Raw genomic sequence first — 27668 nt, 5'->3', positions numbered from 1 at the left:
AAAAATATTGACAAATTTTCCATTCTGAAGCAGAACCAGGGCAGGAATGGCAGAAGGGTGTTGGGGCCTTCCTCCTCTCTGACACACACGTGGATGGAACGGTTTGGGTGGATTACAGCCCTTTTTAGGATCCCTGCTGGAAAATAACCTTTTTTAAAAACAAAACCGCAGGAAAACGAGAGGCTGGGAAAGCGGCTGGCTGCCCGCCCCCCTCAGTCCTCCCCGGCAGGGGGCAGCACGGCCGAATCGGGCATGGGCGGGGCCCTGGGAGACCATAGAGTCTTCCCTCCCCCGCGCCGCGGGGGGCTGTCATCGCGGGAGGGAGTGGCGCCGGCGCTTCCTGCCCCCCCGCTCCCTCTGCCCCTCCGCCTCGCCTCGGTGGTGGCGCATGCGCGCTGGGAGGGGCACCCGAGGGCGAAGGGGCTCAGCCATGGCGGCCTCCATGATCTGCGGCCGGGCGTCGGCCGGGCTGAGGGGCAGCGGCCTCCGCGCCGCGCTGGGCACCGCCACGGCGAAGGTAGCGGCCGCTCGGGAGCGGGGGTGGGACGGAGAGGGCAGGGCAGGGCACGGCTGGGCCCGGCCCGGGCCTGAGGGGGTCGGGGTCGCTCCCTGGGAAGCGACGGCGGGAGGAGCGGCCGTCTCATCCCACTCCTGCCATCGTCCTGCCTTCCCGGCACGGTTCCCTTTTCCTTTATCCCCCCCCCTCCCCCCCTTAACTTGCTTGGAAATCCCAGTGTTTCCATCTTCGCCGTCACCTTACTCATACGAGGGGTCGGGCTGTGCCAGTACACTCTTCTTCCAGCTCGCATCTCCCCAGTCTCTTCTCTTGTTTCCTGGGAATGCTTTTTCGGGGTACGGTCTTGTTTTTGTCTGCAGAGCCCCTGGAAAGTAGTGCAAACAAAAGAGCTAGGGAGTCTGAAGTGTGTAACCCTCCCTGCGCGTTTCTTCTCCTTCCACATAAGGAGGAAGGTCGCTTTGAGTTCCCCCTCTCGTGTTACGCACCAGCCTCCCAGGGCCCGGCTGGGCAGTCAGTGCCAGAAACGGCAGCTACGGCAGTCAGCACCTCTCACTTGGTTTTCATGCCAAGGAAAGGGCCTCCTGTTTGCAGAAGGAATCCTTTGGTGGTTAAATAGGCCCTGTCGATTCACTGGCTTGAAATGCTGTGGCAAAGCTCCTGTGTTGTCTGCATGCTTACCTTATTTTGAAACCTTTAAAATCCAGTCTGTTAAAACTTCCTAATACAGACTGATTTTTGTGGCACTTGTGCCAATAGTACAAAAAAAAAAAAAAACCAACCCCAAAATTTTGCTTTTATCTGTTTTGTAGTCTTTTTAGCATGAATCTTTCAGTGCTAATCTATTCATGGATCAGCTGAACTCAGTAGGTTTGTTTTGTGTGAATGTAAAATTAAGGTCCTGTTTCTATATGGTGAAATATACAAAAATGCATCAAACGTTTTTCTACTTTTGTTGTTGATAATTTTCTTGTTATGAAGTACCGTTACTTTGCAAGGTACTCTTTGGAGATCCATGTGGTCTTAAAGTCCATGAGTTCTATTTAAAAAGGCATTGCTTATATGTACCGCTTTTGATGTGTTATGGTCAGAATCAGTTTATACAAACTTTATACTAAATACCTCTCAGAAATTTGTGGAGATTTGTACATCACTTTTTAAAATGAAATTATGACTCATTCCATAATGGAACTTCCTGGATTGAGTATTAGGCATGTTAAATTTTACTTGGCATTTGAAATGTTAAAGTTATTTTGCACCTTTGACAACACTCTGATTCAGTGTAGATGTTTGAAATGGGTCATAACTAGTTTTTTCTGTTTCATGATAGTCATATGAAGGCTGAATAGTCTGTTCTGTAGCAAATTAAATTCACTACATAAAACCACTAAAGGTGGTGTAAGTTCGTTTCTGCTGCCCCTTCTTTCCAGGGCTTAGTTCTTCATTTGGCAGACAGAAGAAATCTGTCAAAACCTGAATGAAGCTATTCTGTGTGCTTTTTTTCAGTTCTCTTACACTTCCAAAATTCCTCAAGGTTCTTTTCCCTACAATATTCCTTGAAGTACTTAAATGCTAACTAAATACTGAAGGGTGTGTTAACCCTGCCAGTCCTTGTCAGTGCTAGCAGTTTCACCATCTCTTCTCACTGCCTCAGTAAAACCTCACAAAACCCAATACCAGACCTGACATGAATGACTAATGTGGAAGGGTGATGTACAGTAAGTATAGAACTAAGTGTCTGAGTGTTTGCATTGGTACTCTAAACAGTTCTTGTTCAATAGGTAGACTGTTTTAAACCTGAGGAAAGAGGGCAGTTTTTCACAATACAGTCATTTTCTTGGTTCTTTTTGTTTTCTTTTACTTTTTTTTTTTTTCTTCTTTTCCTTCAGGTACTTGGTGGAGGTCCAGGAATACTCAGTAATCATGGATTTCAGGTGCAACAACAGCAGCAGAGGTGGCTGTCGCTACATGAATACATGAGCATGGGACTGTTGCAGGAGGCTGGCATTTCTGTTCCACACGGACTAGTTGCCAAGACACCAGATGAAGCTTACAAAATAGCAAAAGAAATAGGTATAATATTAAAGAGAACATAAACAATATAGGCATGGGATTGATACAAGGTGTAACTACTTTTTCTGTCTTTCCTGGTAAGACATTTCTTGGAGTTCTGAATATACCTTCTCTTTAAGAGAGCATTTCCTATGAAGCAACTTTCTTGCAGATCTGAGTATTTACTTTGAAGCTGACATTTTCTTAATTTGAAGTTTTATAATGCTTAAAATTGCTCAGTGCACAAGCACACAGTGAAATCAGTTGAGTGACCTAGTTTTAAAGACAGTCTTGGTTATGTGTTGAGACTTGTTTATGAAGCTAAAATGTGTCCGTGAAATTCCACTGGGGAAGGATTTGATCCTATTTCACCTAAGGGCTGGGAACATGTATTTTGAGCACCATCACTCCTTATCCCAAATGCAACCGATGCTTTTCCTGTAACTTGTGAGTCTTGTTTAGAAGGAATGGGGCAGGCATAAATTGTATTAGCCTAGACTAATACAGCTACCTAAAATTCTTTGAGTAATAGACTCTATTTTGTGCAAATCCTGGATTTCTTTTTGCTCTCAAGCAAGGTTAGAGGAAATCTTGTGTGAATAGCTTCAGTGGTGGTGGCAGTTAAGGCTTCTGTAGTCCAAGATCTCATATAGAACAGAAGATGCAAAGCATACATACCTTTAGGCTGCAGAAGAGTAAAATCCTATTCCTTTGTGAATGTGGTATTCTGACAGAATGCAGCTGCTTCATGCAGGAGGGGAGGACTTTGCTGGTTTGTAGTTATACGCTTAAGTCCTGGCTTATTGATGAAAAAGCTTCCTGTCTCCTTTGCCTGGTGCTTAAATACTTTAGAGTTGAACTGTAATTTTGTACTTGACTCTGCCTATTAAATTGTCACTTTACCTGATAGGTGTTTTAGTAAAATTCTTTGTTTTAATTTGGTTGTAATATAGAAGTCAGCTTCTATTGTTTGAGGTGTTAATGCTGTTGTAGCATTTTTTTGTAGTTTAAAACTTCTTCCCCCCTGGAAAAAATGTAATGGGCTTGTCCCACAGTTTTAGTGAAGGACATTCCTTGTTGTGTTCCACGCCCATATGCAAATACCTCAATCTCTTTTCACCTCTAAGTGGATACATTTGTAGTGATTCCTTGGGTTACAGGTTTTGTTAGATTCATTTCAGTTTAGGTGTAGATTTATTGCAAGAAATGAGATCTGAAAAAGAAGGTAATCTTTTTTTTCTAGAGCAAGTTATGCTGCTTTGTAACATAGAAAGGAACTGAAAAGCTGTTTTTCCTTCATATCTGATGCCCCAGAAATTCAGGTGTTATCTGCCTGCCTCCTTTGTCTTGCTCCCATTAGAGAGTAAATGATGAAAAATTATAACTTCATTAGTATGAAAGAGAGATGTTAAAATACTTCTGGTCTGAGAATTGTTTAAAATTCAGACCCTTCTGTTAAGTGTGAGCTTGTAGCATGATCTAAATGTCACAAATTGGGCATACCCCTTTGCTTACGTTAATATCTGCACAGAACTCCTGCTGTTGGCAAATGAGACAACCTTTGCCTGTGGCTCTTTAATGGACAGCAGAGAAACTCACTGATCAGGATTCCTTTGGTTTATTCCTTGTTCAGAGAGGAGGACTATAGCCAAGTAGGTATGTCTGACTGCTGGTTTATAGCTCTGTCTCATCTGTGTGATGCCATAGGTCTGCCTTTTATCTGGAGTATGTGACCCTGTGCAACTTCTTGGGGGTCAGAAAAGTGTAGTGAAGTGTATGAGTTAGCATCCTTCAGTAAACTAGAATAAAGGAACTCAGGGCTTCTGGTTGTCAGCCATATTGTTTAAGTTGGTGTGTATTTGACACTGTGGCTTTCTTTGGTACTTGAGATGGGGAAGGGAAGACTTCCCAGAAGGAGCACACACTGAAGGAGCTTGAGTGTTTTAGGCACTGCATGGTGACAGATTATCGTTTGCTCCAGTGTTTTGGATTTCTTTGTTACTGTGGCCATTTCCTTACTAGTTTCATTTAGTATGTACTTAAACCAAACCAAAGAAACCAAATCTCTAGCAGAATGAAATCTCACTTTTTTTTTGTTCACCTGCTCATTGTTTGTTTTTGTTGTGTAAGAGTTGTTGCCGGTAGATACGAGATTATCTTTTGCTTGTTTTTATGTGTTAAACTGGTATTTCAAATGTTTGTCTAAACCATTACATAGATAGTTGGTAATACTGCTTGCTCTGTCTCCCTAGTGCTGATCCACATATTCCTGATAACCTTTAGTCAGAAACCTCTCTGTAAACTTGAGTTTGGCATTGGATTTCTTTCCTTTTGCGAATACCTCATCAGTTAGAAATGGGTAACTTTTTATCCCAGTGTATAACAAACACAACCTTCTCATTAACAGAGATTATCATAGTTTAGCTGTGGCTGTAGCTAGATTGGTGTTACCCTGTTGTATGAACAATGCCAAAGCTTAACCATACTGAGGGTTATTGTCACCGTGTGGTAACTAGTGTGTGGTAGAATCAAGCTGAGGCATACAAATGTTGCAGTTTGTCTTAGAGCCTAGTTAGAAGAGTGCACTAAATATTCTTCAAATAACAAAACCAATGACATTTGTTGGAATTTCATTTGAAGTTATGCTTGAGGTCTGAAGTTAGATGAAACAGTCCAGAAACAAGAAAGATTGCTTCCTCTTAACCCCTGCAGTCTTTCTTGTACTAAATATTTTTTTTTGCTAAAGACCAAAGTGTCCTAAAGAGAGCAAATTGTTTACTTATATGTGAAGTAATTTTGAAATGTATGTAAAATACAGTATTTGAGCTTGGATTGTTTTCTTCCCTGAACCATTTTTCTAATATTTTTAAAGGAAACTGTGATGAAATCAGATGCTGTGAGGAACTTTTGAGCAATGATGACAGATCACTTATGGTTTGAATATTAAGGAAATAAAACTTAACTTTTGCTGTTTTTTGAAAATTTTATTTCTGCTGCAGCTATCAGATTACTTAAATTGTTGTTTTCAATTTTGATTTCTGTTCTAGCTGGATTCTGCAAATTATTATTGTTTTGCTTTTTTAAAAAAATTTTTTTTCTGTTGCCATGGGAAGCTGGGCTATTGTAATTACTACAAGATTGCTTTGCATACAGCTTTTTCTTTTTCCTATTTGGCTGTTTAGAGTCATCACTGGAATTTGTTGCTTATCACAAGCAGCTTTTCCCTATAAAAAGCCCTCCATCTCATTTCAAGTAAATGGTTATGACATACTGGTTCATGAAACTATTATTCTTTTAAAATTACTCCTGAGTAATTCAGTCCCTGGAAGTAGGTTTGGACCTCCTGTATATGTCACTGCTCACCTTTTCTTCAGTAGTTCAGTGGCTCCATTCAAGACCTCCGGATCTCATTTGTGCCACTAGAAGAATACATTCTCCTCAGAGCTGAGAAGACTTGTATCTGATAAAGTCGTTGAAGACTTTATTGATCTAAAAAAAAAAAAAGTATTTGTAGTTATTCGTGGCATTTGCGGTATGTGGCTTTTCATATCTTACATGAGTATTTCAAATTTTGAAAAAGTGAGCTGAGTAAATTCTGTTCCGGAGTGTTGGTAAGAGGCTGCAGTATGTCTTAATGATTGCCTCTGAGTTTATGGTTTACACTCAGCCTGTGCATGCATTCCAGCTAGCACCGTAACCAGTGCTGATTTAGAAGCTGATAAGCATTTGTTATCAAGAACATGACTAATGAACCTGAAGACTATTTCTTGAAGAACAGAGGCTTCGTCAGTGTGATAGCAGATAGATCAGCTGAACATGCTCCTTGAGATATATAGTACTGCTGTTTGTTAAGACAGCGCCTGTGAAAGTGTATGGATCTTAAGATTTGATGCTTCTTGACACCTTCTAACAGTTGTGTGGAAGGCAGTGACATACTGTACGCCTGTAGAAAAGCCTACTTTTCTCTTATAGCATGTATTTCTATTCATGACAATTTGAGAGGTAAGACTTTAAAGGGATTAATATCTTGAAGCAGCTTTTGTATTCTGGTAGTTTTGTAGGATTTTAAGATAGTGAATCCCATGGCTTTATGCTCATGGCAGACTGTCAAATTTTAGTAAAATAAAAAGCTGTACAGAATAGGAGGTGTTGAGAAACTGAGTGCATAACATTTCACCCTTCTACACTAGAGTTCTTGAAAGGAGACTGAAAGCTGCTACTTTTGCTATTGCAGTTTAAGAGATCAGTCCGTCCCCTTATCAGTGTGGTTTATAAGGTATGATCTTTTTTGGTATGCTTTCTACAGAATGATTCAAATAATTGGCTTGGCTGTATTCCTGCATACAGTTTCATGATTAATAGATGTTTCTTTTCAGAAATTTTAAGTTCTTTCCAATGTCGTTGGGTTTTTTCCTGTCTATTGCTTAAACATACAACCTGTATCTGTTAATAAAAAAAAAAAAAAAAAAAAAGCATAAACTTGGGTAGATTCTTAAGTAGATTTGTTCATTTCAGTCTTGATTTAGTCAGAAACTGAAGTTTAGTACACTGTATGCAATGATTTTCTTAGGTAAGGTACTAGCTTTTTCTTTATTAGCTCTTTGAAAGAATAGGTATTCCAGGCACTGTGGCACAAAACCACCTGGGGTGGTTTTCTCCTTACTGTATACCACACTTTCCCTGGCAGTTTGTGATTAAGTTATTTTTCTTTATTCTAGCAATCTTGTGCGTAAATCCCACACGTGTTAAAAAAAACCCCTGTTGTAGTGGTCAGGGTTAAGTATCAAAATTTCTAGATACTCAGCAGTAGTAGTCTAGAAACCAGACATCTACTTTAATTCTGTCAAACACTCCTTTCTTGGCATCTGAAGCTTACATTTTGCTTCAACCTTTGTTTTCGTCTGTAGCACTTCCTCCTTTGAAGTTCTAATATCCAAGCATGCTGTTTATAATAATTCACTAATTCAAATAACTCACCTAATCAGTAGATTCCAATTTGATCCCTGTATTTTAATTGCTTAACTTAAGCTATTGCCAAAACCAAACCTGTCTTGTGAGTTGATGAAAACTTGATGCAGTTGATTAATGTCAGGAAGTGTTTGTGTAGAAAATAGTATTTTGTAATAGCAAAACATCTTGTTTCCTCTCTTGACTGGTATGGTCCTTTCAGTGAAAGTATGAAGATTCCTGGCATGTAATGGTTTCAGTAGTCATACTTTTGAATTGCATGCAGTGATTCTTCTAACACTCAAAAGTTTCAAATGCTGAAAAAAATGTCATTTTGAAGTTAAATTCTAAATAACTATACTTAGTAACAAAACGCAGACAGTATACTCTGAAGAGATTCTCTGCCTGTGTTGACAGTTAGGGTCAGCATACTCCTTATGTTGAGGCTTCTGTTGATAATGGAGTTAGTTACAAGCCCATCTTTTCCTTCCCCGATTCCAGTAAATACAACTATATTGCTTAAACTTAGAGTTTTTATTATGTCTGTGCAACAGCAAAAGAAAAAAGGTTTGTATTCTAAATGGAGAAATATTCTTCCTGGAAAAACTTTTAATTACAGAGTAATTGAGGCAAAAGTTATGGGTCTCTGTCTCTCCCAGGGTCAGTTTGCAATTGAAAGGTAATTGAGAACTTTATTGGCACTTGAATTATTAACCTATCACTGCCTTTTACTGTTATTTGTTTTGTCAGGACACGTTAGGCTTGCATAGTTATCTTGAAGGTGTTTATAACGTGGAAAACAGTATTGCTGCTGCAGTCAGTATTGGACAGAGAAGTGGCAATTAGTCGTTTGACAAAAGTCAGAATGGAAACTTTTAATAAAGTTCAGAATGCAACATTTTGATAAAGTTTATCTGCCCTAATCATCAGACTTTCTACTTGCACAGAAAACTTCAGAGATAAAACAGAACAACAAGCCATCTTGCCTCTTAAATTTCTCATAAGATTGTATTTTACGTAGATCAATGCATGCATGCAGGGAGAAAGAGACCTTTCTCCCAGATTAAAAGCTTAGATTATGGAATCAGAAATTATTCCTTCCAATAAATAAGTATCTGTATTGCTAGAAATGAAGATTGTGCTGTTTTCTGGCTCTATTACTAGTTCACTGTGTAGTTAATAAACCACTGTTAAAGGTGAAACCTTGTACTGTTAGCACTGTATAGATTTTTGTTGTCCTGAACAGATAGATGCTAACTCAGTGTTCTGCTGATTTCAGGCACCTGTTCTCATTGGTATCTACTCTTAATTTTCTAAACATTTCCTGGTCTTTTCAGGCTGTTTTACCTTACATATGCTTTTCGTGCTAACTGCAGCTCCTAACAACTGCTTGTTCCCGGTTTTGTGCATTGGTCTGTAGCTTGCTTCCTGAGACATCAGCTTTGCTGAGAGTTTGTTGGTTTGTTCTATAGTGCCTTGTGTTAATGCTTTACAGTTTGTTACTGCTGCTGAAAGCAGATGTCCTGCTCACTTCAGTGTCCCTGGTGTCCCTGTGCGTGTGCTTGTCACAGGGTGACAGGCTTGCAGAAGTACTTTCCGCTGAACTAGCTTTTGCCTTCAGCAGAGTCACTTTTCTGATACGCTTTAAGGAGTGATTGTGCCAATGCTCATGTTGGCACAAGAAGGGAGGCTGGAGTGAAAAACTGAGGACAGGAGGCAGGATAGGACTGCTGCTGTGGTGTAGTGTTGGCTGACATAAACTTCCCTAACTTTATAAGTGGATACCTGCTTTAGGGCAGAAACTGCTATTTTTCATTGAAACAAAAGCCTGGCAGTATTTCAGAGCAACGTAAGCAAAACAGAAGGGCACAACTGTTGATACTGAGTAGAAAACTATGTTAGTTTCTGGTTTCCGAATTTTTTTCTTGGGTTACTGTGTATCAGCAGTTTTCTGCTGTATCACTGCTGCAGGTGTAACACTGCAGATGTGACTAAACACTTCTGTCCTGTAGTTTTAGGATCACTTTAAATGGGAACTATAGGAAAAAATGTTATTAAAGAATAAACTTTCTGCATGGGTTAAGGTTGTCTTGGGAATGTTATCTTAAATTTTGTTTCAGGTGCAGCTTAATTGCTTGTAAACATAGCTGGTCAAACAATCCTTGAAGTGTTATGTGTTTATGCAATCAAGCAGCTAGTTTGTTAGCAATGCTTCAGGAAAACAAATTATTTATATACTGCTCATTTAATGCCACAGTTGTTGCATTCTGTTGCATAAGGGATAGTCAGTCCACAACTTTGTTATAGCCCAAACTGATTGTGAAAAGTTTAAAGTTGTTTCTCACACACTTTTTTTCTGGATGTCTTTATATGTTATCAAGGTGTAATCATGCATAATAATTACATTCTTAAGAAATACCCTGTGGGATCAGGGCAGTGGTGCATCCAGCCCAATACTCTGCCTCTCATGGTGGCAAAAGAACATGCTGTTTAGTGAGTTTGTTATTCTGGCTGTTTTCTGCAGTCTGTACACCTCATTTCCCTTCAGCATTCATAATTGTTGTCTTAGGAATACCAGAGGGAACATCTCTGCCCGGTTCCCTTTGAATCTTTTATTGTCCCTTCATGTCTCCTGGCAGTCTTCACTCTCTTCTGTGTAAAGAAGTGTGCTTTTTTCTTACACCTTTTTAAAACTGACTTCACTTTGTAGGTGGCTTTTGGTTTTGGCTGGTATAGAGAAGGAAGTGGAATGTATGATGTATGTGTAGTTGTGTGTTCTTGCTCTGTCCCTCACCAGCTTTGGGTAAAGACTGTAATCATGTTCTTGCTTTGTTCTCATTTGATTTAAGGAAGTGACAAGCTCTTTTAGTCCCTTCTTGTAAGGGAAGCTCTTAATTTCTGTCATCATCCTAGTAACCAGTCTTTCCTATTGAAAATTGCGTTTATGGTCATGCCCAGAACTAAATGTAAAGTTCCACCTGAGATCTGACCAGAACTTAGCTGGCATCTGGTTCTCTGACTTGTTCAGATTCTGGCCTTTGTTGCTAGGAGGAGTAATTGCTATGAAGAAGGTGCCTGTGGGTGAACTTCATGGCTTTTGTGAAAAATTCTCTTTAGAAGCAGCTTAGTGGACTTAGTGTAGGAGGTGAAAAATAAGGTGGAGAAATAGGACCCTCTCTTCTGAACTTCTTAGTCGACTGTAAGTTAAATCTCTTAGTCTTGTAAGTATATCAGTTCTGAATCTGTCAGGTACAAAACTTCTGTAGAAAGCTCAAAATAGTAAAATACTGCTGTGAATATTTTAGATCTTAAATATTTGAGTCTCTTCAGATCCTTGTGAAGGAGCCCAGGTGAATCCTCTGTGAGCAAGGGAGTAAGTGTGGGGTTTGGTGTGTGTTGTTTTACTTTTTAATCTCTTTACAGAAAATAAAGTATTTTCCTCTCTCTTATACTAACACTAAGAATTTATGCTCCTCCAGATTTTGTGTTTGTATGTATGCACAAGGTAAATTGTTTTTGAATGGATGGAACTTTATTTTTAAGCTCACACATTTGAGTATGTAGCTTCATTTATCCATGGAGCTACTGTTTATAATCTTACTCATAGATGAGGCTTAGTGTTTCCTAAAGCGAGCTTTGTACTTAAAGTAATTGCGTAAAAATTAAGTCTTTTGTGTGGCTTCTATAAAGCTTGTTAACTTGCTTGATTGCCAGTACTTAGTACTGAGTTAAATATTAGATAATAAACTACAGTAAATCAACATATACTTGTATGCTTATAAATGTTATGCTTCTTGCGCCAAAGAACTTCATACCAGTTCAGATTCAGAGATCTGTTGTTAGGTAGACAGTAAAAAAGTAAAATCTGCAACTAGCTACCAGGGATAGTAACCTGAGCATTCCTTTTGCTTATAGACACCCTAGCTTGTGATATTATGCAAGCTTAATTGTAGCTGGTGTGCTGGTTTTGGCTGTGGTAGAGTTAATTTTCTTCATAGTAGCTAGTATGGGACTATGTTTTAGATTTGTGCTGGAAACAGTGTTGATAATTCAGGGATGGTTTAGTTATTGCCAGGCAGTGCTTACACATCATCAAGGCCTTTTCTGCTTCTCACACCACCCCACCAGTGAGCAGGCTGGGGATGCACAAGACTTTGGGACGGGACACAGCTGGGACAGCTGACACCAACTGACCAAAGGGATATCCCAGACCATAGGACGTCATGCTCAGCATATAAAGCTGGGGGAAGGAGGAGGGAGGGGAGGACATTCTGAGTGATGGCACTTGTCTTCCCAAGTCACTATTATGTGTGATGGAGCCCTGCTTTCCTGGAGATGGCTGAACACCTGCCTGTCGGTGGGAAGTGGTGAATCAATCCCTTGTTTTGCTTTGCTTGTTCACATGGCTTTTGCTTTACATATTAAACTGTCCTTATCTCAACCCACAAGTTTTCTTCCCTTTATTATTCTGATTCTTTCCCCCTTCCCATTGCAGGGAGTGAGTGAATGAGTGGCTGTGTGGTGCTTAGTTGCTAGCTGGGGTTAAACCATGACATCTGACCAGGCAAAATGCAGGTGGAAAAAGGAATTAATGCAACTTTTTTGTGTCTGCTGTAATCTTTTTCAGTATGCATAGTGGCTAGTTTTGCTCTAGTACTCTAAATTTTCTCAGGCTTTTCCATGATTGTCTTTTCACATCCAAGAGAACAGCAAGTTCTTTCTTCAGAAGTACCAAGGTCTCTCAGCTAATGGTGGCATGAGAAAAAAATGGGATGTGCCACACCAGTGTGAATGGGGCAGCTCTTAAAAGTCTTGCAGTCTAGCTGCTCTCTGCAGTGTATTCAATGTAACTGAACTTGAATAATAACTCAGGGCTTTGTTTTTCTTCCTGTATCCCCTTAAATGACCTTGTGAGCTTTTTTTCTCTGCTTTTTGTCTTTCAATGACACTTTGGAATATCCGATTTGATTTTGATTATATTTTCGTACTTTACTTTTTAAACCCAAATGCAGAGTCTTCCCTACCTAGAAGAGTATTTTGTAAAGGATTTTTAAACGGTTAAAGACAACTAAAGGGCTTACTCTGGGAAAAATAGTGGATTTGCTTAGGCCTCTGACTTCTGCAAAGACTCAAGCTTATGTGTCAGTGCTCTGCTGAATGGAAGCCATAGTGGACCTGCGAGTTCACTTGAGTAAGTGCCATAGTTATGTATCATTGCTGAGAAGATAGTGGTTATAGGTATAGGGTATTTGTACTTGATTGAGCAAAATCTTGGATTATCGTGTGTCAAATAGTTTCATCTTGTTAATAGTCTGTGAGATACTAACCATTTCTTACTGGGTACTTAATCATTTGTGATTCAAACACGTGTTAAAGATATATTGGGACACTCAAAAGTATCAACACTTTTGGATACTAACTCACCAAGGTTTGTTCACAGAACAGCCTAAAGCTGCAATTTGTGGATGGTTTGAGACTTTTGGAATAACCTATGTGAGTTACAATACAGTCTTTGATTCATATATTTGTGTTTCGAATTGGGATGGGGGTGGGTGTGGAGAAGGGGGAATAAAATGAAAACAGCCTTTATTATTCTACCTGGGGCAGTTTGTTTTAGTAGTCACAGATGACAAATTTTGGGTTTTCTTTCATTCTAGGTTCAAAGGATCTTGTGGTAAAAGCACAGGTTTTAGCTGGTGGTAGAGGAAAAGGAACATTTGAAGGTGGCCTCAAAGGAGGAGTGAAAATAGTTTTTTCGTAAGTTGTTTCTAAATTATCCGACCAAGTGGAAAAACTTAAACGTTTCATATTATGAATTGAACCTATTGCTTAGTTTAAAATCAGTGTTTTAATTATTAACCTTAAAATAACAAAAATCAGATTTTTTTTTTCTTGGTGCTACTTCTGTTTTTCTAGCAGTTTCTTTGTCACATTCTGAGCTTCTTTTATTCTAGTCCAGAAGAAGCAAAAGATATCTCCTCCAAAATGATTGGAAAGAAGTTGTTTACCAAGCAGACAGGAGAAAAGGGCAGGATATGCAATCAAGTATTTATCTGTGAGCGCAGATATCCCAGGAGAGAATACTATTTTGCAATAACAATGGAAAGGTCTTTTCAAGTGAGTAATGTTAGAAATAGAAGTAAACTATTTAACTTGTTATAGCTGAATATAAAACAAAAAAACCCAACAAACTAAAACCAAAACTGTTTACTGATCACTTGCTTTTGAAAATAAGAAATGTATATGAGCTAAATTTTGTTTCCTAGTATCTCTGACTATATGATTACCTTAGTGTTTAAATGCTTTAAAAATGCAATGCTACAATAGAAATTTAAAGAATAATTAAAGTATTGGTACCCCAAACTGAAGTTCAGAGTCATGGGTGGAAAGAGTGGTTTATTTTCATTTTGGTTTTAGTTTGCACTTATCTACCAGATGCTTATACTACGAGTTTAGTTTAAAAATACAGCTGTATGTGCATGTACGTGAACACACTATTTAAAAGTGTCAGGAACAAGACAAATCAAGGTCTTTTTGAAGAGCCAGTGGTCCTGGATAAATCAAACATCCTTTTTTTCCAATGTGTGGAGGTTCCTAGAGATGCACAGGTGTGTCTCTCAATTTTGAGAATGCTGGTAGCTTTGTTATGCCAGTACTGTTCAGGAACTAATAAGAAGATTTGGGCCTAGAGATCTGTCTTCAGAGCATTCAGGAAGATGAAAACCATATAGTCTCTCCTGCTGGTATGTTCTGCTTGTGTGGGTATATAGTTTCTAGGCTACCATTCAAACCCAGTTATAAGAATGTGTCAGTGTATTTTCTGACAGACTAGTGTTCCATTACGGAACAGAGACCATTAATTGCTAAATAACTTCAACAAAACTGAGGTAAAGCAGGTTTTGTAACTTTATTTTCTGAAGCTCAACAAAAAGCTGAGTTTGGTCTATCCAGATGCTTAAGGGTTTGCAGAGACACTGCTCTTGGTAGAGAAGCATCTCTGACAGGAGTATGAAATAATTTTCTTGGGAGGAATGAGGAAACTAGTCTTAATCTTCTATTTTCTGTTGCAAAATTAGGAGTTAATTACTGTATTTGTTCCTTTCTCTTCCTCTGTAGTGTTCTTTCCAATAGGAAAGTATCAGTTATGTTAGGTTTTAGTATGGTTAAGTGACTTGGGCACTTAGACTCTGTTGTACTCTATAATAGAGCAGGGAAGATTCATATGTACAGTATGTACCCCAGATTTACCACAAGGTGGCATTAAAATACAATACATGGGTGGATTTTATAATCTTAAAATTGTGTAAGCAATAAGCAAGCATCCTTATGGAAATAAAATTTAGTGTAACTGATTTAAGCAAATTAGATGAAGAAGGGAAACATATTTTCCTGACTTGTTCTTGCTCTCGTATATATAAAAAAAATCTTATTAGTGTTATTGAGCATAACTGTGGATTATTGTCTTTTGATAGGTGTGTGCTTCATTTTTACTGCTGACTTTAAGTCATGTTTTTAGATGTGCTTGTAATTGCTGTAACTTGACTAATATGCTTTAAGATGAGGATATGCCTTTCAAAAGAATGAAGTGTGAAGGTTGAATAGCACAGTTTGTATTTCTGACAGTGTTGCAAACCTCTTCCTTTAAAGAGGGAAAAAAGCCTGTGAAATAGTCAGTTGAAAGTGGAATTTGATATCTTGGGTGTTATTCACCAGTAGGGGCAAAACTTCTAATATTTTAAACAAAATTGTTCACTTTGGTCAGTTCTGTGGATTGAGTTATTTTTATAATGTGTTTGTATTTTCCTGGCTCTTCAGGATATAAAAATCCAGAAACGTTCATTGTGTTGAACCTTGCTATTAGATGTAGGATAATTCACCATCTATATGTTTTCATTTGGAAGGATGGTGGTAGGAGGAGAGTGGTGAGGTTAAGCACAGCCTCTGTACCAGTGTCACTTTCTGTAAATAATTGTTAACAGTTATAAGGCTGTTTAACATTTAAGATGAGTGCCAATATGAGATGCTGCTGTAGTACACCAGCTGTCATAATCCATGCGCAGGTGGTGATAAGGAAAGCTAGGTTGAGATGATAAAGTGAGTATGTCTTTACTGTAAACTGGAGGACTGTGCCCATGGGGAGAGATTTTTAGGTTCCGTGGTAGTGAGTCCTTGATGCTTTTGTTGATTTAGATAGCTTTAAAAAAAAATCTCTGCTGCAAATGTTATCAATTCTGCTTTTTTCGTTTCCTTTATTATTGAATAATTGAGTGCTGTTTTGTCGGAACTCCATGACTTACTTGCAGTGATGGCTATAGTTATTGCGTTTTGTGATCCTACTGAACAGGAGTAGAACAGTTTCCAGTAATTGTCACTAAGTTCTGCAGATGTAGATTTGTCCTTGGAGTTGGAGCATGGCAGAATGAATAAATGAGTGCCTGACATTTGATGTGTGTTTGCTGGGGTGAGCAGAGAAGGGGGAGATGAGAAGGCTGTTCTTTTTCTGGTGACACCTAGAAGGTAAAATGCATATGATTGAATTGAATCTTTCTATCAAAATTTAAAACTAGTATGTCTGTGTTAATTGTTCTGTTGCTACAGTGTATATGAAGGAAATCTTTCCTTGTTAAAAGAAATTGGACCCAACATAGACCTTAACATTTGGAAGGTATTATTAAAGGTTTTATGTAGATAGGTAATAATGTTCTGCTCAGAGCGTACAAGTAAAATGCCCAAATAAAAGAATTTCCAGCTAACAACAAGGTTTTATTTCTGTGAGGTATCTTATGGGAAGAACTAAGTTTCAATTGTGTGGTATAAAATTACTCACACTTTTTTTTTTCCTTTTTCTTCTAGGGTCCTGTGCTGATAGGCAGTTCTCAGGGTGGTGTTAATATTGAAGACGTTGCTGCAGAGAATCCTGATGCGATAATTAAGGAACCCATTGATATAGTAGAAGGCATAAAAAAGGAGCAAGCTGTTAGGGTAATTGTTAATGTGGAAAAGTACACATTAGCGAGGATGGGAGGGTTGCTTCTGAATTTTGTAAAGTGTGCATGCATTCAACCTGCTGAGTTGTCCTAAACCCTTTTGATATTTTGAAACAGATTTGAACTAGCTATTTAAGTATTTTCAGGTGATAGTCAGTGTAAATCCTATTCTGCATGGCAGTGCTTTATCTAGCTTTTACATAGCTTTGTAAAGGCATGTGATGATGCCTTTTTAGTAGCCCTTTTTAGGATAAGTGCAGTGTTTTTTGTATTGAAAACAATCTTTTCAAACCCAAGAGTTACTTTTTTTTTTTTTTTTTTCAGAAGGGCAGGAGAGGTTCTATATCTTCAAATTCATTCAACACGGAAATAATAGCTAAACTGGGATGTTCCTAATTTGTAATTAAATCAAACTCTGAATATCAGTTAACTGATAACCGATCTTTTACTTTCAGCTTGCCCAGAAAATGGGATTTCCTCCTAATCTAGTGGATGAAGCAGCTGAAAATATGATCAAATTATATAATCTCTTTCTGAAATATGATGCTACCATGATAGAAATAAATCCTATGGTGGAAGATGCATCAGGAGTTGGTAATGTTTCTTTTTCATATTCTTCATGTAACAGCTTGCCATTTTTATAAACCTTAGTTCTTCATATTGCTAAAACTTCAGCTGTTTACAGCAAGAGGACTCAGCATTAACATGGTATGTTGAAAAATGAATTTAATAAAACATTAGATTCGAGAATCTAAGCATAGTAGATACCTGCTTTTATTTGCCAAGTAGGATCTTAAGTTAAATAGCTTCCTTTTTGCAATTTTTTATTTATTTAAAAAGAAGACATCTTCTGCACTTGAGTGTTTGGCTACCCAAGCCAAACAACAAGTGTAAGGCATTCCTGGAAATTGGGTCTTCTCAAAATTCATGAATTGAAACTTGAGCCATCTTGTGTTTTCAAAGCTGATACTGAAAAGATAACCAGAATAGTAGCACCTTTGACAGTTAACAGTTAACCATTCTGCAGCTATATATGCTCAAAACATCAAGGCATCTCTTAAATGCCTATAGTCTTTTGATACATCAAACTCAATCAGTCATTTTAATGCCTGAGTAGTAAAAGCAGGAAATTTCTCAATTAGTCAATTCACCTCCCACCAAAAAATTGATCTGTGGAGAATATTTATACTTGAATTCCGGTACAACTATTTTAAATTTAAATGTTAGTGTAGCTACTTCATCAAAGCTTACAATTGCAGTTATTGTTTTGTTTTTTTTTTTTAAATAATACTGCTTAAATGAACAGTATGGAGCAGTCTCTTCCATCTCATGCCTTGTCATTTTTATATCCTCTGTATGATGAAGATGTAGAAATGAAGGCTTACATTTGTACAGACAGAAACTTAATTCGGATGTAAAGAGTACTCTAGGTTTTCCATGTCACCTGCTATATCTAAGTGAAACTTACCTTTGTGTGCATTCTTTTGATGCCTTTTTTTCCAACTCACATGTTTTATCATTGTGTTTGTGTGCTTACATGCATGCACACGTACACTATATATTTCATCTAAAAGCAAAAAACTAAGGGGGAGTAAAAAAAACCCAGAGACCTTCTGTAGAGATTAATTACCTGCTCATTACTGAAGTGTTAATTTGCCCAGATTTCTCAAGCAGTTTATTGTAAGATTCTTTGTTTTTAGAGTGTCTCAAGAAATACAGTTACTTTCCCTTTTTGTACAGTTAAAGGGACTTAACTGATTGGGTCAGTTGTGCAGTTAAAGGGACTTAACTGATTGGGTCATTTGTGCAGTTAAAGGGACTTAACTGATTGGAGAGACTCTTGTATTTACATGCAGTGCTGTGTGTCTTTTCAGCTGATTTTTTAAGTTTGGACTGCATGAGCTAGCTGCCAAGTTTGACTTAACATACTTTTAACATATTCATGTAGCAGCTGAGGTATTATTCTGGTATTAAATGATGGTTTGTTTTTTTTCTCCATTCAGTAATGTGTATGGATGCAAAGATAAACTTTGATAGTAATTCAGCCTATCGTCAGAAGAAGATCTTTGATATGCAGGATTGGACACAGGAAGATCAAAGAGACAGGGATGCTGCAAAAGCAGATCTCAACTATATAGGATTGGATGGAAACATAGGCTGCTTAGGTGTGTTCTATTTAATGAATTTTAAATGACCTAATGGATTTATAAACTGAATTCCTAAATGTTATCTTTATTCTCGTATAGTCAATGGTGCTGGTTTAGCTATGGCCACAATGGATATAATTAAACTTCACGGCGGAACTCCAGCAAACTTCCTTGATGTTGGTGGTGGTGCTACGGTGCAGCAAGTGACAGAAGCCTTTAAGCTTATTACCTCTGATAAAAAGGTGAGGGAAGAGTTGTCATATCAAGGTCCTACACAGTGGTAAAACAGGCTATGATTTGAAAGACAATGCTTAGTGCATGTTCTTCAGAAAACATGTTTTTATAAGCATAGAATTTAAAAAGGGAAGAAAATGGAGATGTTAGCTTAATCTTGATGCAAATGAAGAAGGTCTGAAAACCTGTTGATTTTTTTTTCCTTTTTTAAAAATAGGGTCTTTGGCTGTGTACTGAGTAGGCAGTTTTCTGTCCTCTGGTGGAAGTTACAGCTGTATTTGAATCTTTACAGAAATCTTTGAGTCAGAAACTCCCCCTGCCTGCTGTTTAAACAGAAACTAGTATTCAGATAGGTTTCTTTTTTTTTCCAGTTTTCCTTTGTTTTGGGGCCATTTATACATCTGGGTCTGTTGTGCATAGAGCTGTAGAGATAAATATTCACTGTACTGTGTACAAACAAATTACTAAGCTGCTAATTATATGTAATGTAAGATAAAATAACTTTGTAATGCACTTGGAAGGGCATTAATGTTTTATCCCATCGGAAGTTTATAAGAAGTGTTTGAGTATTATTAAAATAATAAATTGGTTGAAAACAGAGGAAGAGCTTTGGCACCCCAGAAAAACAATGAGAGGAATGGAATGGAAATTGGCCAACGTGATGCCCATCAATAAGAAGGGTCAGAAGGATGATCTGCGAAATTACAGGCCTGTCAGCTTGATGTTGGTGCCCAGGAAGCTGATGGAGCAGCTCATCCTGAGTACCATCAGACAACACATGCAGGACAACCAGAGGATCAGGCTCAGTCAGCATGGGTTAATGAAAGGCAGGTCCTGCCTGACAAACCTGATCTCCTTCTACGACAAGGCAACCTGCTTATTGGATGAGGGAAAGGCTGTGGATGCTGCTTACCTTGACTTTAGTAAGGCCTTTGACACCGTTTCCCACAGCATTCTCCTGGTGAAACTGGCTGCTCGTGGCTTGGATGGTCACACGCTTTGCTGGGTAAAAATCTGTCTGGATGCCTGGGCCCAGAGAGTTGTGGTGAACGGAGTTAAATCCAGTTGGCGGCCGGTCACAAGTGGTGTCCCCCAGGGCTCGGTGTTGGGGCCACTCCTGTTTAACATCTTTATTGATGATCTAGACGAGGGGATCGAGTGCACCCTCAGTCAGTTTGCAGATGACCCCAAGTTGGGTGGGAGTGTTGATGTGCTCGAGGGTAGGGAGGCTCTGCAGAGAGACCTGGACAGGCTGGAGCCATGGGCTGAGCCCAACTGGAGGAGTTTCAATAAGGCCAAATGCCGGGGGCTGCCCTTGGGCCACAACAACCCCCAGCAGCGCTACAGGCTTGGGGAGGAGTGGCTGGAGAGCTGCCAGTCAGAGAGGGACCTGGGGGGGTTGATTGACAGCCGGCTGGACAGGAGCCAGCAGTGTGCCCAGGTGGCCAAGAAGGCCAATGGCATCCTGGCTTGTGTCAGCACTAGCGTGGCCAGCAGGGACAGGGAAGGGATCTTACCCCTGTCCTCGGCACTGGGGAGGCCGCCCCTCGATTCCTGTGTTCAGTTTTGGGCCCCTCACTACAAAAAGGACATTGAATGACTCGAGCGTGTCCAGAGAAGGGCAACGGAGCTGGTGCAGGGTCTGGAGCACAGGTCGTACGGGGAGCGACTGAGGGAACTGGGGGTGTTTAGTCTGGAGAAGAGGAGGCTGAGGGGAGACCTCATCGCCCTCTACAGCTCCCTGAAAGGAGGTTGCAGAGAGCTGGGGATGAGCCTCTTTAACCAAGTAATAAGCGACAGGACAAGAGGGAATGGCCTCAAGTTGTGCCAGGGAAGGTTTAGACAGGATATTAGGAAGCATTTCTTTAGAGAACGGGTTGTTGGGCGTTGGAATGGGCTGCTCAGGGAGGTGGTGGAGTCCCCATCCCTGGAGGTGTTTAAGAGTGGGGTTGACATAGCGCTGAGGGATATGGTGTAGTTGGGAACTGTCAGTGTGAGGTTAACGTTTGGACTGGATGATCTTCAAGGTCTTTTCCAGTCTAGATGATTCTGTGATTCTGTGACTGGATTGATGGTCTACAGAGAGGTGCTTATCCCAGTGGGAACTCAATGGTGGTTTTGGACTTTTTGAAAAGAAGCAAAAATATGTTAAAGAGTTAACCAAGAAAAGGTGGGAGTGACTTGCTATACCTGGTAATGGTATGCTGGTTTTGCACTGGAATTTCATGCACCACTTGCTCATCTTTGGAAGTGCCAGAAACAAATAGTGACATTACAGAGGAGCTTAGTCTCTTCCCTACTGGAAAGATTTTGGTGAACAAATGCAGAGTCTGACGCACTCTCCAAGAGTGTTACAGTATCATAGAATCATTTAGGTTAGAAAAGACCTTTAAGATCATTGAATCCAACCGTAAACCTAACACTGCCATGTCCACCACTGAACCATGTCTACACATCTTTTTAAATACCTTCAGGTGACTCAACCACTTCCCTGGGCAGCCTGTTTCAATGCTTGGTAACCCATTTTGGTGAAGAAATTTTTCCTAATATCTAGTCTAAACCTCCCCTGGTGCAACTTGAGGCCGTTTCCTTTTGTCCTATCACTTGTTACTTGGGAAAAGAGGCTGACACTCACCTCACAGAGAGTGGCAATGTTTCCCGTGAGCCGCCTTTCCTCCAGATTAAACAATCCCAGTTCCCTCAGCCTCACCTCATGAGACTTGCTCTTTCAGCAAACTGAGGGAGAAGTGAGGGGCGCAGGCACAGAGCACCTGAAATACAGAGAGAAGAAGCAACAAGGAATCTGGGGACTGTTGATTTGGGACAAGTCTTGCAGTGCCAATTCTCTGCTCTTGGATGGACAGAGGGTGTCCAAAAAGAAAAAATATATTTCCCTTTCTGTCTGCCTTCAGCTGTTCCCTGTTTTATCAAAAAGCAATGACTGGAGCTGGATTTCCTGGTGCTGAAAGTCAAGCAGCAGTACAGCCCACTGATGTCATGACTGGTGCTCCGGGTTCAGTTGACGGGTTGTTTGGAATAGCCTTCTGGGGTGCCAGTCTAAGTTGCTTCTACCCATTAGTAGAAGGAGCAAGAACAATGTCACACAGATGAGCTAGTTTAATTGCAAGACAATCAGAACCAAGCTACTGTTTGTTAACCAGTGGCACATTGTTTATTCTGTCCTTCAAGGCTGTCTACCCATTTTTGCTCCTGCTTTATTTCATCCTCTACCATTGAATATGATCTTTTTACTCCTTTCCACCACTTGAGTAGAAGACTTTCCCTTAACCTCAGGCTTAGTCCTGAATAAAACATATTTTAGATAGCTTACATCTAAGCTTGCTAGCTTTGAAGTGAACTGTGTAAACAGTGTCTTCTATATGAGTTGTGTAAATTTTCTGTGTTCTTTAGCATGGATTCTTCAGTATGTGGAGATACTAGTGTGGGAGGTGCCTCTGCTGGAGTCATGTTTCAAATGCAAACATAAACAGTTGACAGATTGTTACATGACTTTACTGAAGTTTTATCTGTTTGATTTGTTTGATGAAAATCAAACAGCTCTATTAATCATGCTCAGAATATTCTGAAGTAATGTGCAATGTTGAATTTGTACAGAAAATGAGTGTGTGTCTTTTTAAGTAGCTACACAGAATGCACACTGTGAATAAGAGAAACGACTATTGTCTGCAACTCATGCTGGACTGAAGGACAATGTGAAGTTTTCCAGGGCAGGCATTTTGCAGTGGGCTTTTCCTGATGTAACTGTTTTGCTGTATGTGACTTCACAGAACTGCACTTTTGTTGCTGATGTTCTCTAGAACAGAAATATTCTGTGTCTCTGCAGAGTCCCTTACTACACTTACAGAGCTTGCATTTTCCTTAGACTGAAAGGCTGAGCAGTGCGTTTATTTGATGTGGCTCTGGCTATTTCTAATATGAATAATGTCATTGATTCTGTAGGTACTGGCTATCCTGGTAAATATTTTTGGTGGCATTATGCGATGTGATGTGATAGCACAAGGCATCGTTATGGCAGTAAAGGATTTGGACCTAAAAATACCTATTGTGGTACGGTTGCAAGGTGAGTGTGCTTCAGTATGTGTTAAATATATTGCTGTCCATAGTGACAAATGTTCTTGACCTTATATGTTGTGTAGCAAGTTGGCTGTAAGCTGAAGACTGTGGAAAAATAAGGCAAACCTGGAATTCAGATAGTGAGTGTTGACAAGTTAATAAAAAGAGATTTCCTTCTTTTATAACTACTAAAATTGTTGTCTTCTAGATTCATTCACTTAACTTACTTTCGAAACAGGCTTCCTAGAAAATATGAGAATACTCTGGTAGTAGTAGTCTCCTGTTAAATAAGAATAGCATTTTATCTGTTTCTTAAGGTACACGAGTTGATGATGCCAAAGCTTTAATAACAGCTAGTGGCCTCAAAATCCTTGCGTGTGATGACTTGGATGAAGCTGCAAAAATGGTAAGATAGCTTTTTACGAATATTCGTTTCAGAACATAGCCATTGCAGAACATTGAAAAGTTGAAACTCCATTCAGTCAAATAAAGGAAGCTTAGAATGAGCCACAGTGCCAGTTGTTACCAGGGCCTGAAGCAGATGCTTTACAAGTTAGTAAGTACATATTTAGAGGAACTATACAGTCAGAAGTTGTTATGCCCCAGGAATTTCTGCATTTGAGACTTTTCCTTTTTCCCTCTCTCTGAAAAGCAGATTAAAAAATAGGTTTAAAACAAAAAAATAAACCAAGTAAATGACCAGATCAGTCACTCTCCTTGGTAGAGGAATGACTAAGAGTTTAGCTTTAGTAGTTGGAAGAAAATACTTAAATTGAGGTAGCTGAAAAATGAAATGTAATGCTTCATTTGATAAAGCACTGTATTTCAGTGTACATGATTAAAAATGAACATAGTTGATCATCCTGTTGGCTCATAAGGTAATTGGATATTCGGATATTCAGTCAGGTTGTTTGTGATTTTTTTTCTTTTTTTTTTTTTCCCTGCCTCCCCCTGCCCCCCGGTGTATTATGTTTTGCTTTGTTTCCTGGGGTTGAAGCTCTAGAAGCAGCTGTAGATTACTTGGAGGAAGAACTTGTTTATCTTGAAAGTATGGCCCTCTGTTTTAAGGAATAGTATTCAGTCCTGCTAGGCTGATCAAGCTTTGGTAAGGTCAATGGAAATCTTCCCTAGCAGTACATATGGGTCTTTAAGCTATACTGCATCTACATAATGTATCTTCTAAAGCTGCTGTTGAATCTGAAGTTCTCAGATGAATCATGGAGCCATGCAAATGGAGTTAAAATTAGTTTTGTAATCTTAAATTATCTGCATCTGTAGAAGTACTTTCGAAAGGGTTACAGGTTTTTTTGTATGTTGCCCATAGGTAATTCCTTAAACAGGTTAGGTTTCTGTAGAATGATGCCATGAATGGTATAAACAGATGGATGAGGGTAGATCAGGGTACTAAGCTGAGTATTCAAAGCAGTGGTTATAATCAGTGATGTTAAAAGTACTTTTTTTCTACCTAAATATTCAGCAGGTGTCTGTGAATTATTCTAGCTAACTAGTATTTTAGCTGCTTTTGAAGTTAGATAATGTGAATGAGAAAAACATACTACAGTTGTGTAGCAATGGTAAAGATAAAAATTTGTGTCTGAAAAAAATTAGAAGGCATCTGGTGGATTTTATATCATGGGGAAACTTACAGTTCTGAATCTCTATTTTCCAAAAGAGCCTTTTAGTTGTAATATTTGATTCTAAGCAGGAAATAATTGATAGAGGTTTTGAGCTATTATGCAAGAAGTTGAGGCTGCTCAGGAGAGAAATAACTTTTAGATATATAGAATCTCTGTGAGTGGGTACCCCAATACCTCCCAAGAAAACAAGGTGCCACATAAAGTTACCAAGATAACTTGTAATGAGAACCAGACATCATGTAACCATGTGAGATGTTTTCTAGAAGACTTGGCTGATCTTTCATTTAAAAGTGATTAAGAAGCACTGGATTAAGAATTAATCCCACCCTGCCCCTACCCCCCCTTAAGATGTTGCTGATGATTCTCTGGCATTACTTTAAAAAAATTGGTCTAGCTCACTCAAATTAGGATTGTTTTGAAATTAAGTCTTTATTTTCTGTTTTTCAGGTGGTGAAACTCTCAGAAATAGTAAGCTTAGCAAAACAAGCTCAGGTGGATGTAAAATTTCAGTTGCCAATTTGAGAAATGTCATGCTGGTGTCTAACATGTTCTCTGAAATACTGTGTTCTGTGGGGTATTTTTAATTTTTTTGTGTGGAGGTTTTGATTGTTTGACAGGCGCACAGACTGAAGTACCTGGTCTTTAATGTTAACATTCAGAATGGTCAGAGTTCTTGTAAAAGCGTGTATTGCTGATATTTAGTCCTTAGCTGTTCTCAAGCCTCCAGCTTCTGCTGCAGAATGTCACTTGCAATATACTTCTGCGTTGTCCAAAGTAAAGCTTCTGGTTGAAAAATAATTATTCTGAATGAATTCTGAAGTTATACTTTACTTGTAAATTTGTATTAGCCTTTGTTAAAAGTAAATATGACTAGAGTATCTAGTTGTCCATGTAGAGAAATGTATTGAAACGGTATTTTATATTGGAGACAGTTGTACTTAGCAGTATAAAGGACATGAGCGAATCAATCGTTATTTATGAATAGGTGCATTTGAACTTGATCAGAAACATTTTTAGAAGTGCTTCACTGAAGTGGCTGGTAACTCTTCTGGACAACTTGTTTAATCACTACAAAATATACTGTAGCACTTAGATTTTCACAATTTCCGGTCCTTGCAAAAAAAGCATCATGTAGTTTTATATATGAACAAGTATTTACCAAACTTCAAGGAGACAGACTGCCTAGAGAATTAAAATGTCTATTGTACATTGCTAATAAAATTGTACATTAATAAAATGTCTCCCAAAACTTATACTGTGTCTTTCTTTATATATCACCATTCTGATAAATTGCATATTAAACCATATGGATTAAATCCATATTAATCCATATGGATTAAACCATAATTTAAGATAGCAAGCTAAAAGCTTTTTAGGATTGTATCTACAATAGCACATATGTTAATTTTCTTCCTCCTTGAATTGCATTGTGTGATTAAAAACACGTGAACTCATGCTGTGTTGAAAAGGTTGGACAGATACCATGCATGTAACAGCTTACTGAAGTGGCCATAACTGACCTCTGCACAAACAAATATGCGGGAAAATGTTGCTTCTACTAACAAATCTTGTATTAACTGTTAATTTTTGACACCTTACAATGCTGTTGATTTTGGCATTACATAGAACTGGGAACTTGGATGATGATCCATTTACCACTTAGTTTCCAAATGATGTTAAGTTTCTATGACTCTTTTTTTGTTGTAGTTTTTAGGGTTTTTTTGATTAAAATGCTGTTTTCTTGGCTAATGATAGTGTAGTTTTTATCATGAAGTAATGGAGACTTGTCTGTGGTGGGATTTCAAAATGGAAAATCATTTAATCATGAACTGAGGACTTAAAAGGATTATGTGAAATGTGGGGAAACTTGCAGTCGATCATATGCGGTTTTGAGGTGGATAAGATAAATGCAGGAACTATTTAAACTAGCATGGCATATTTCATAGTTTTTTGGCAGCACTAAAGAAAATCAGCAGAAATTAAACTCACTCTGAAATTGAACTGGATTATTTTTGATCCTAGTTGGTCTCACAACTGACTACTGCACACTGTTGATCCAGCATGCAAAATTGGGCTTCTGGGTATGCTTGGAACTGCTTTTATTCAGGGGCCTTGAATGGATTTGCAGAGATAACTAGTTTGAACAGATCTGTTAAGCATTGAGTAATTTCGAGAATACAATTCATTTCTAGCATGTGGGTTTGCATCTAGCCTTATGTTTTTACTTTTAAAAATCTGTGTGGAATGATAATATTCCAGGTTCATAAAGAATTTTTTTTTTTAAACATACCAGGCTAATTCTTTCTAAATCAGAGCAAGGAACAATGAGACAAAAGTGACTTGATGTTGCCAAAAATGACAGATGGAAATGGTCTTTTAGTACAAATTCTGGATTAGAATGGAGGCAAAACTACATCCTGCTGTTACTCCAGAATTTCCCTATACCCTATTTGAACTGTTAAATGTAGTTGAATAGGGGAGAGGGAGCCAAGACAAAGTGTTTTCCATCTTTGAGAGGAATGTAAAATACGGACATTCTCAGTTAACGTATTCACAAGTAATAGACATGGCAGAAAGCAGTGTTTTGCCATTAGGGTAATCCTAAAATCCATAGTATTCCTTTAACAAAGGATGAGGAATAGGTGTGGCATAGGAAGGTGGCTGCATATAATTTCCAGACCAGGGTGTTCAGAGTGTACCAAATCACTCTTGATGCTAAAATAACCATCTGTAGAGTGGAAGATAGTTGCTTTAAGTTACTTCAGCAATGCTTATTGTAATGCAGATAATTGGAAAAATGTTGAATTTCCCTTTGGAAATAGCAGTGTGTAAGGGGTTGGATATAGTGTCTCAGACAGTGACATGAGAGGCATGGGAGGAGTGTGAACAGTGATATGAAGGACTGTGACCAGGATGGCATATATAAGTGGTGTATATAGGTGCCAGGCATGCCCCTTTCCAGAGATAGGGGTCTGCTGGAAATGTTGTTTCTTGTTATTTCACTTGAAGAAAACAGTGATTGACTGATTTGTGTTGAGTATCTGGAAACTAAGCAGGCACATGAAGATTGCCTTAA

General features: G+C 38.8%; 1 protein-coding gene across 2 annotated transcripts; it reads left to right on the top strand.

Moving 5' to 3' along the window:
- The first annotated feature begins 365 nt into the window (after positions 1-365).
- On the top strand, positions 366-25845 carry SUCLA2 (succinate-CoA ligase ADP-forming subunit beta). Of its 2 annotated transcripts, none has more exons than XM_074912946.1 (11): positions 366-517; positions 2404-2587; positions 13171-13270; positions 13468-13630; positions 16367-16495; positions 16956-17094; positions 18504-18665; positions 18747-18889; positions 22842-22962; positions 23273-23361; positions 25040-25845. In XM_074912946.1, the coding sequence occupies exons 1-11, from the start codon at positions 389-391 to the stop codon at positions 25112-25114; spliced, it is 1434 nt and encodes a 477-aa protein (XP_074769047.1). In that variant the 5' UTR covers positions 366-388; the 3' UTR covers positions 25115-25845. The 2 variants fall into 2 exon arrangements, with proteins under 2 accessions (XP_074769047.1, XP_074769056.1); XM_074912955.1 differs by having other exon boundaries at positions 416-490.
- Positions 25846-27668: the final 1823 nt, after the last annotated feature.

The sequence above is a fragment of the Athene noctua genome, chromosome 1 (assembly GCF_965140245.1).
Source record: "Athene noctua chromosome 1, bAthNoc1.hap1.1, whole genome shotgun sequence".
Classification (NCBI taxonomy): domain Eukaryota; kingdom Metazoa; phylum Chordata; class Aves; order Strigiformes; family Strigidae; genus Athene; species Athene noctua.
This window is presented reverse-complemented; position numbering and strand designations above follow the sequence as displayed.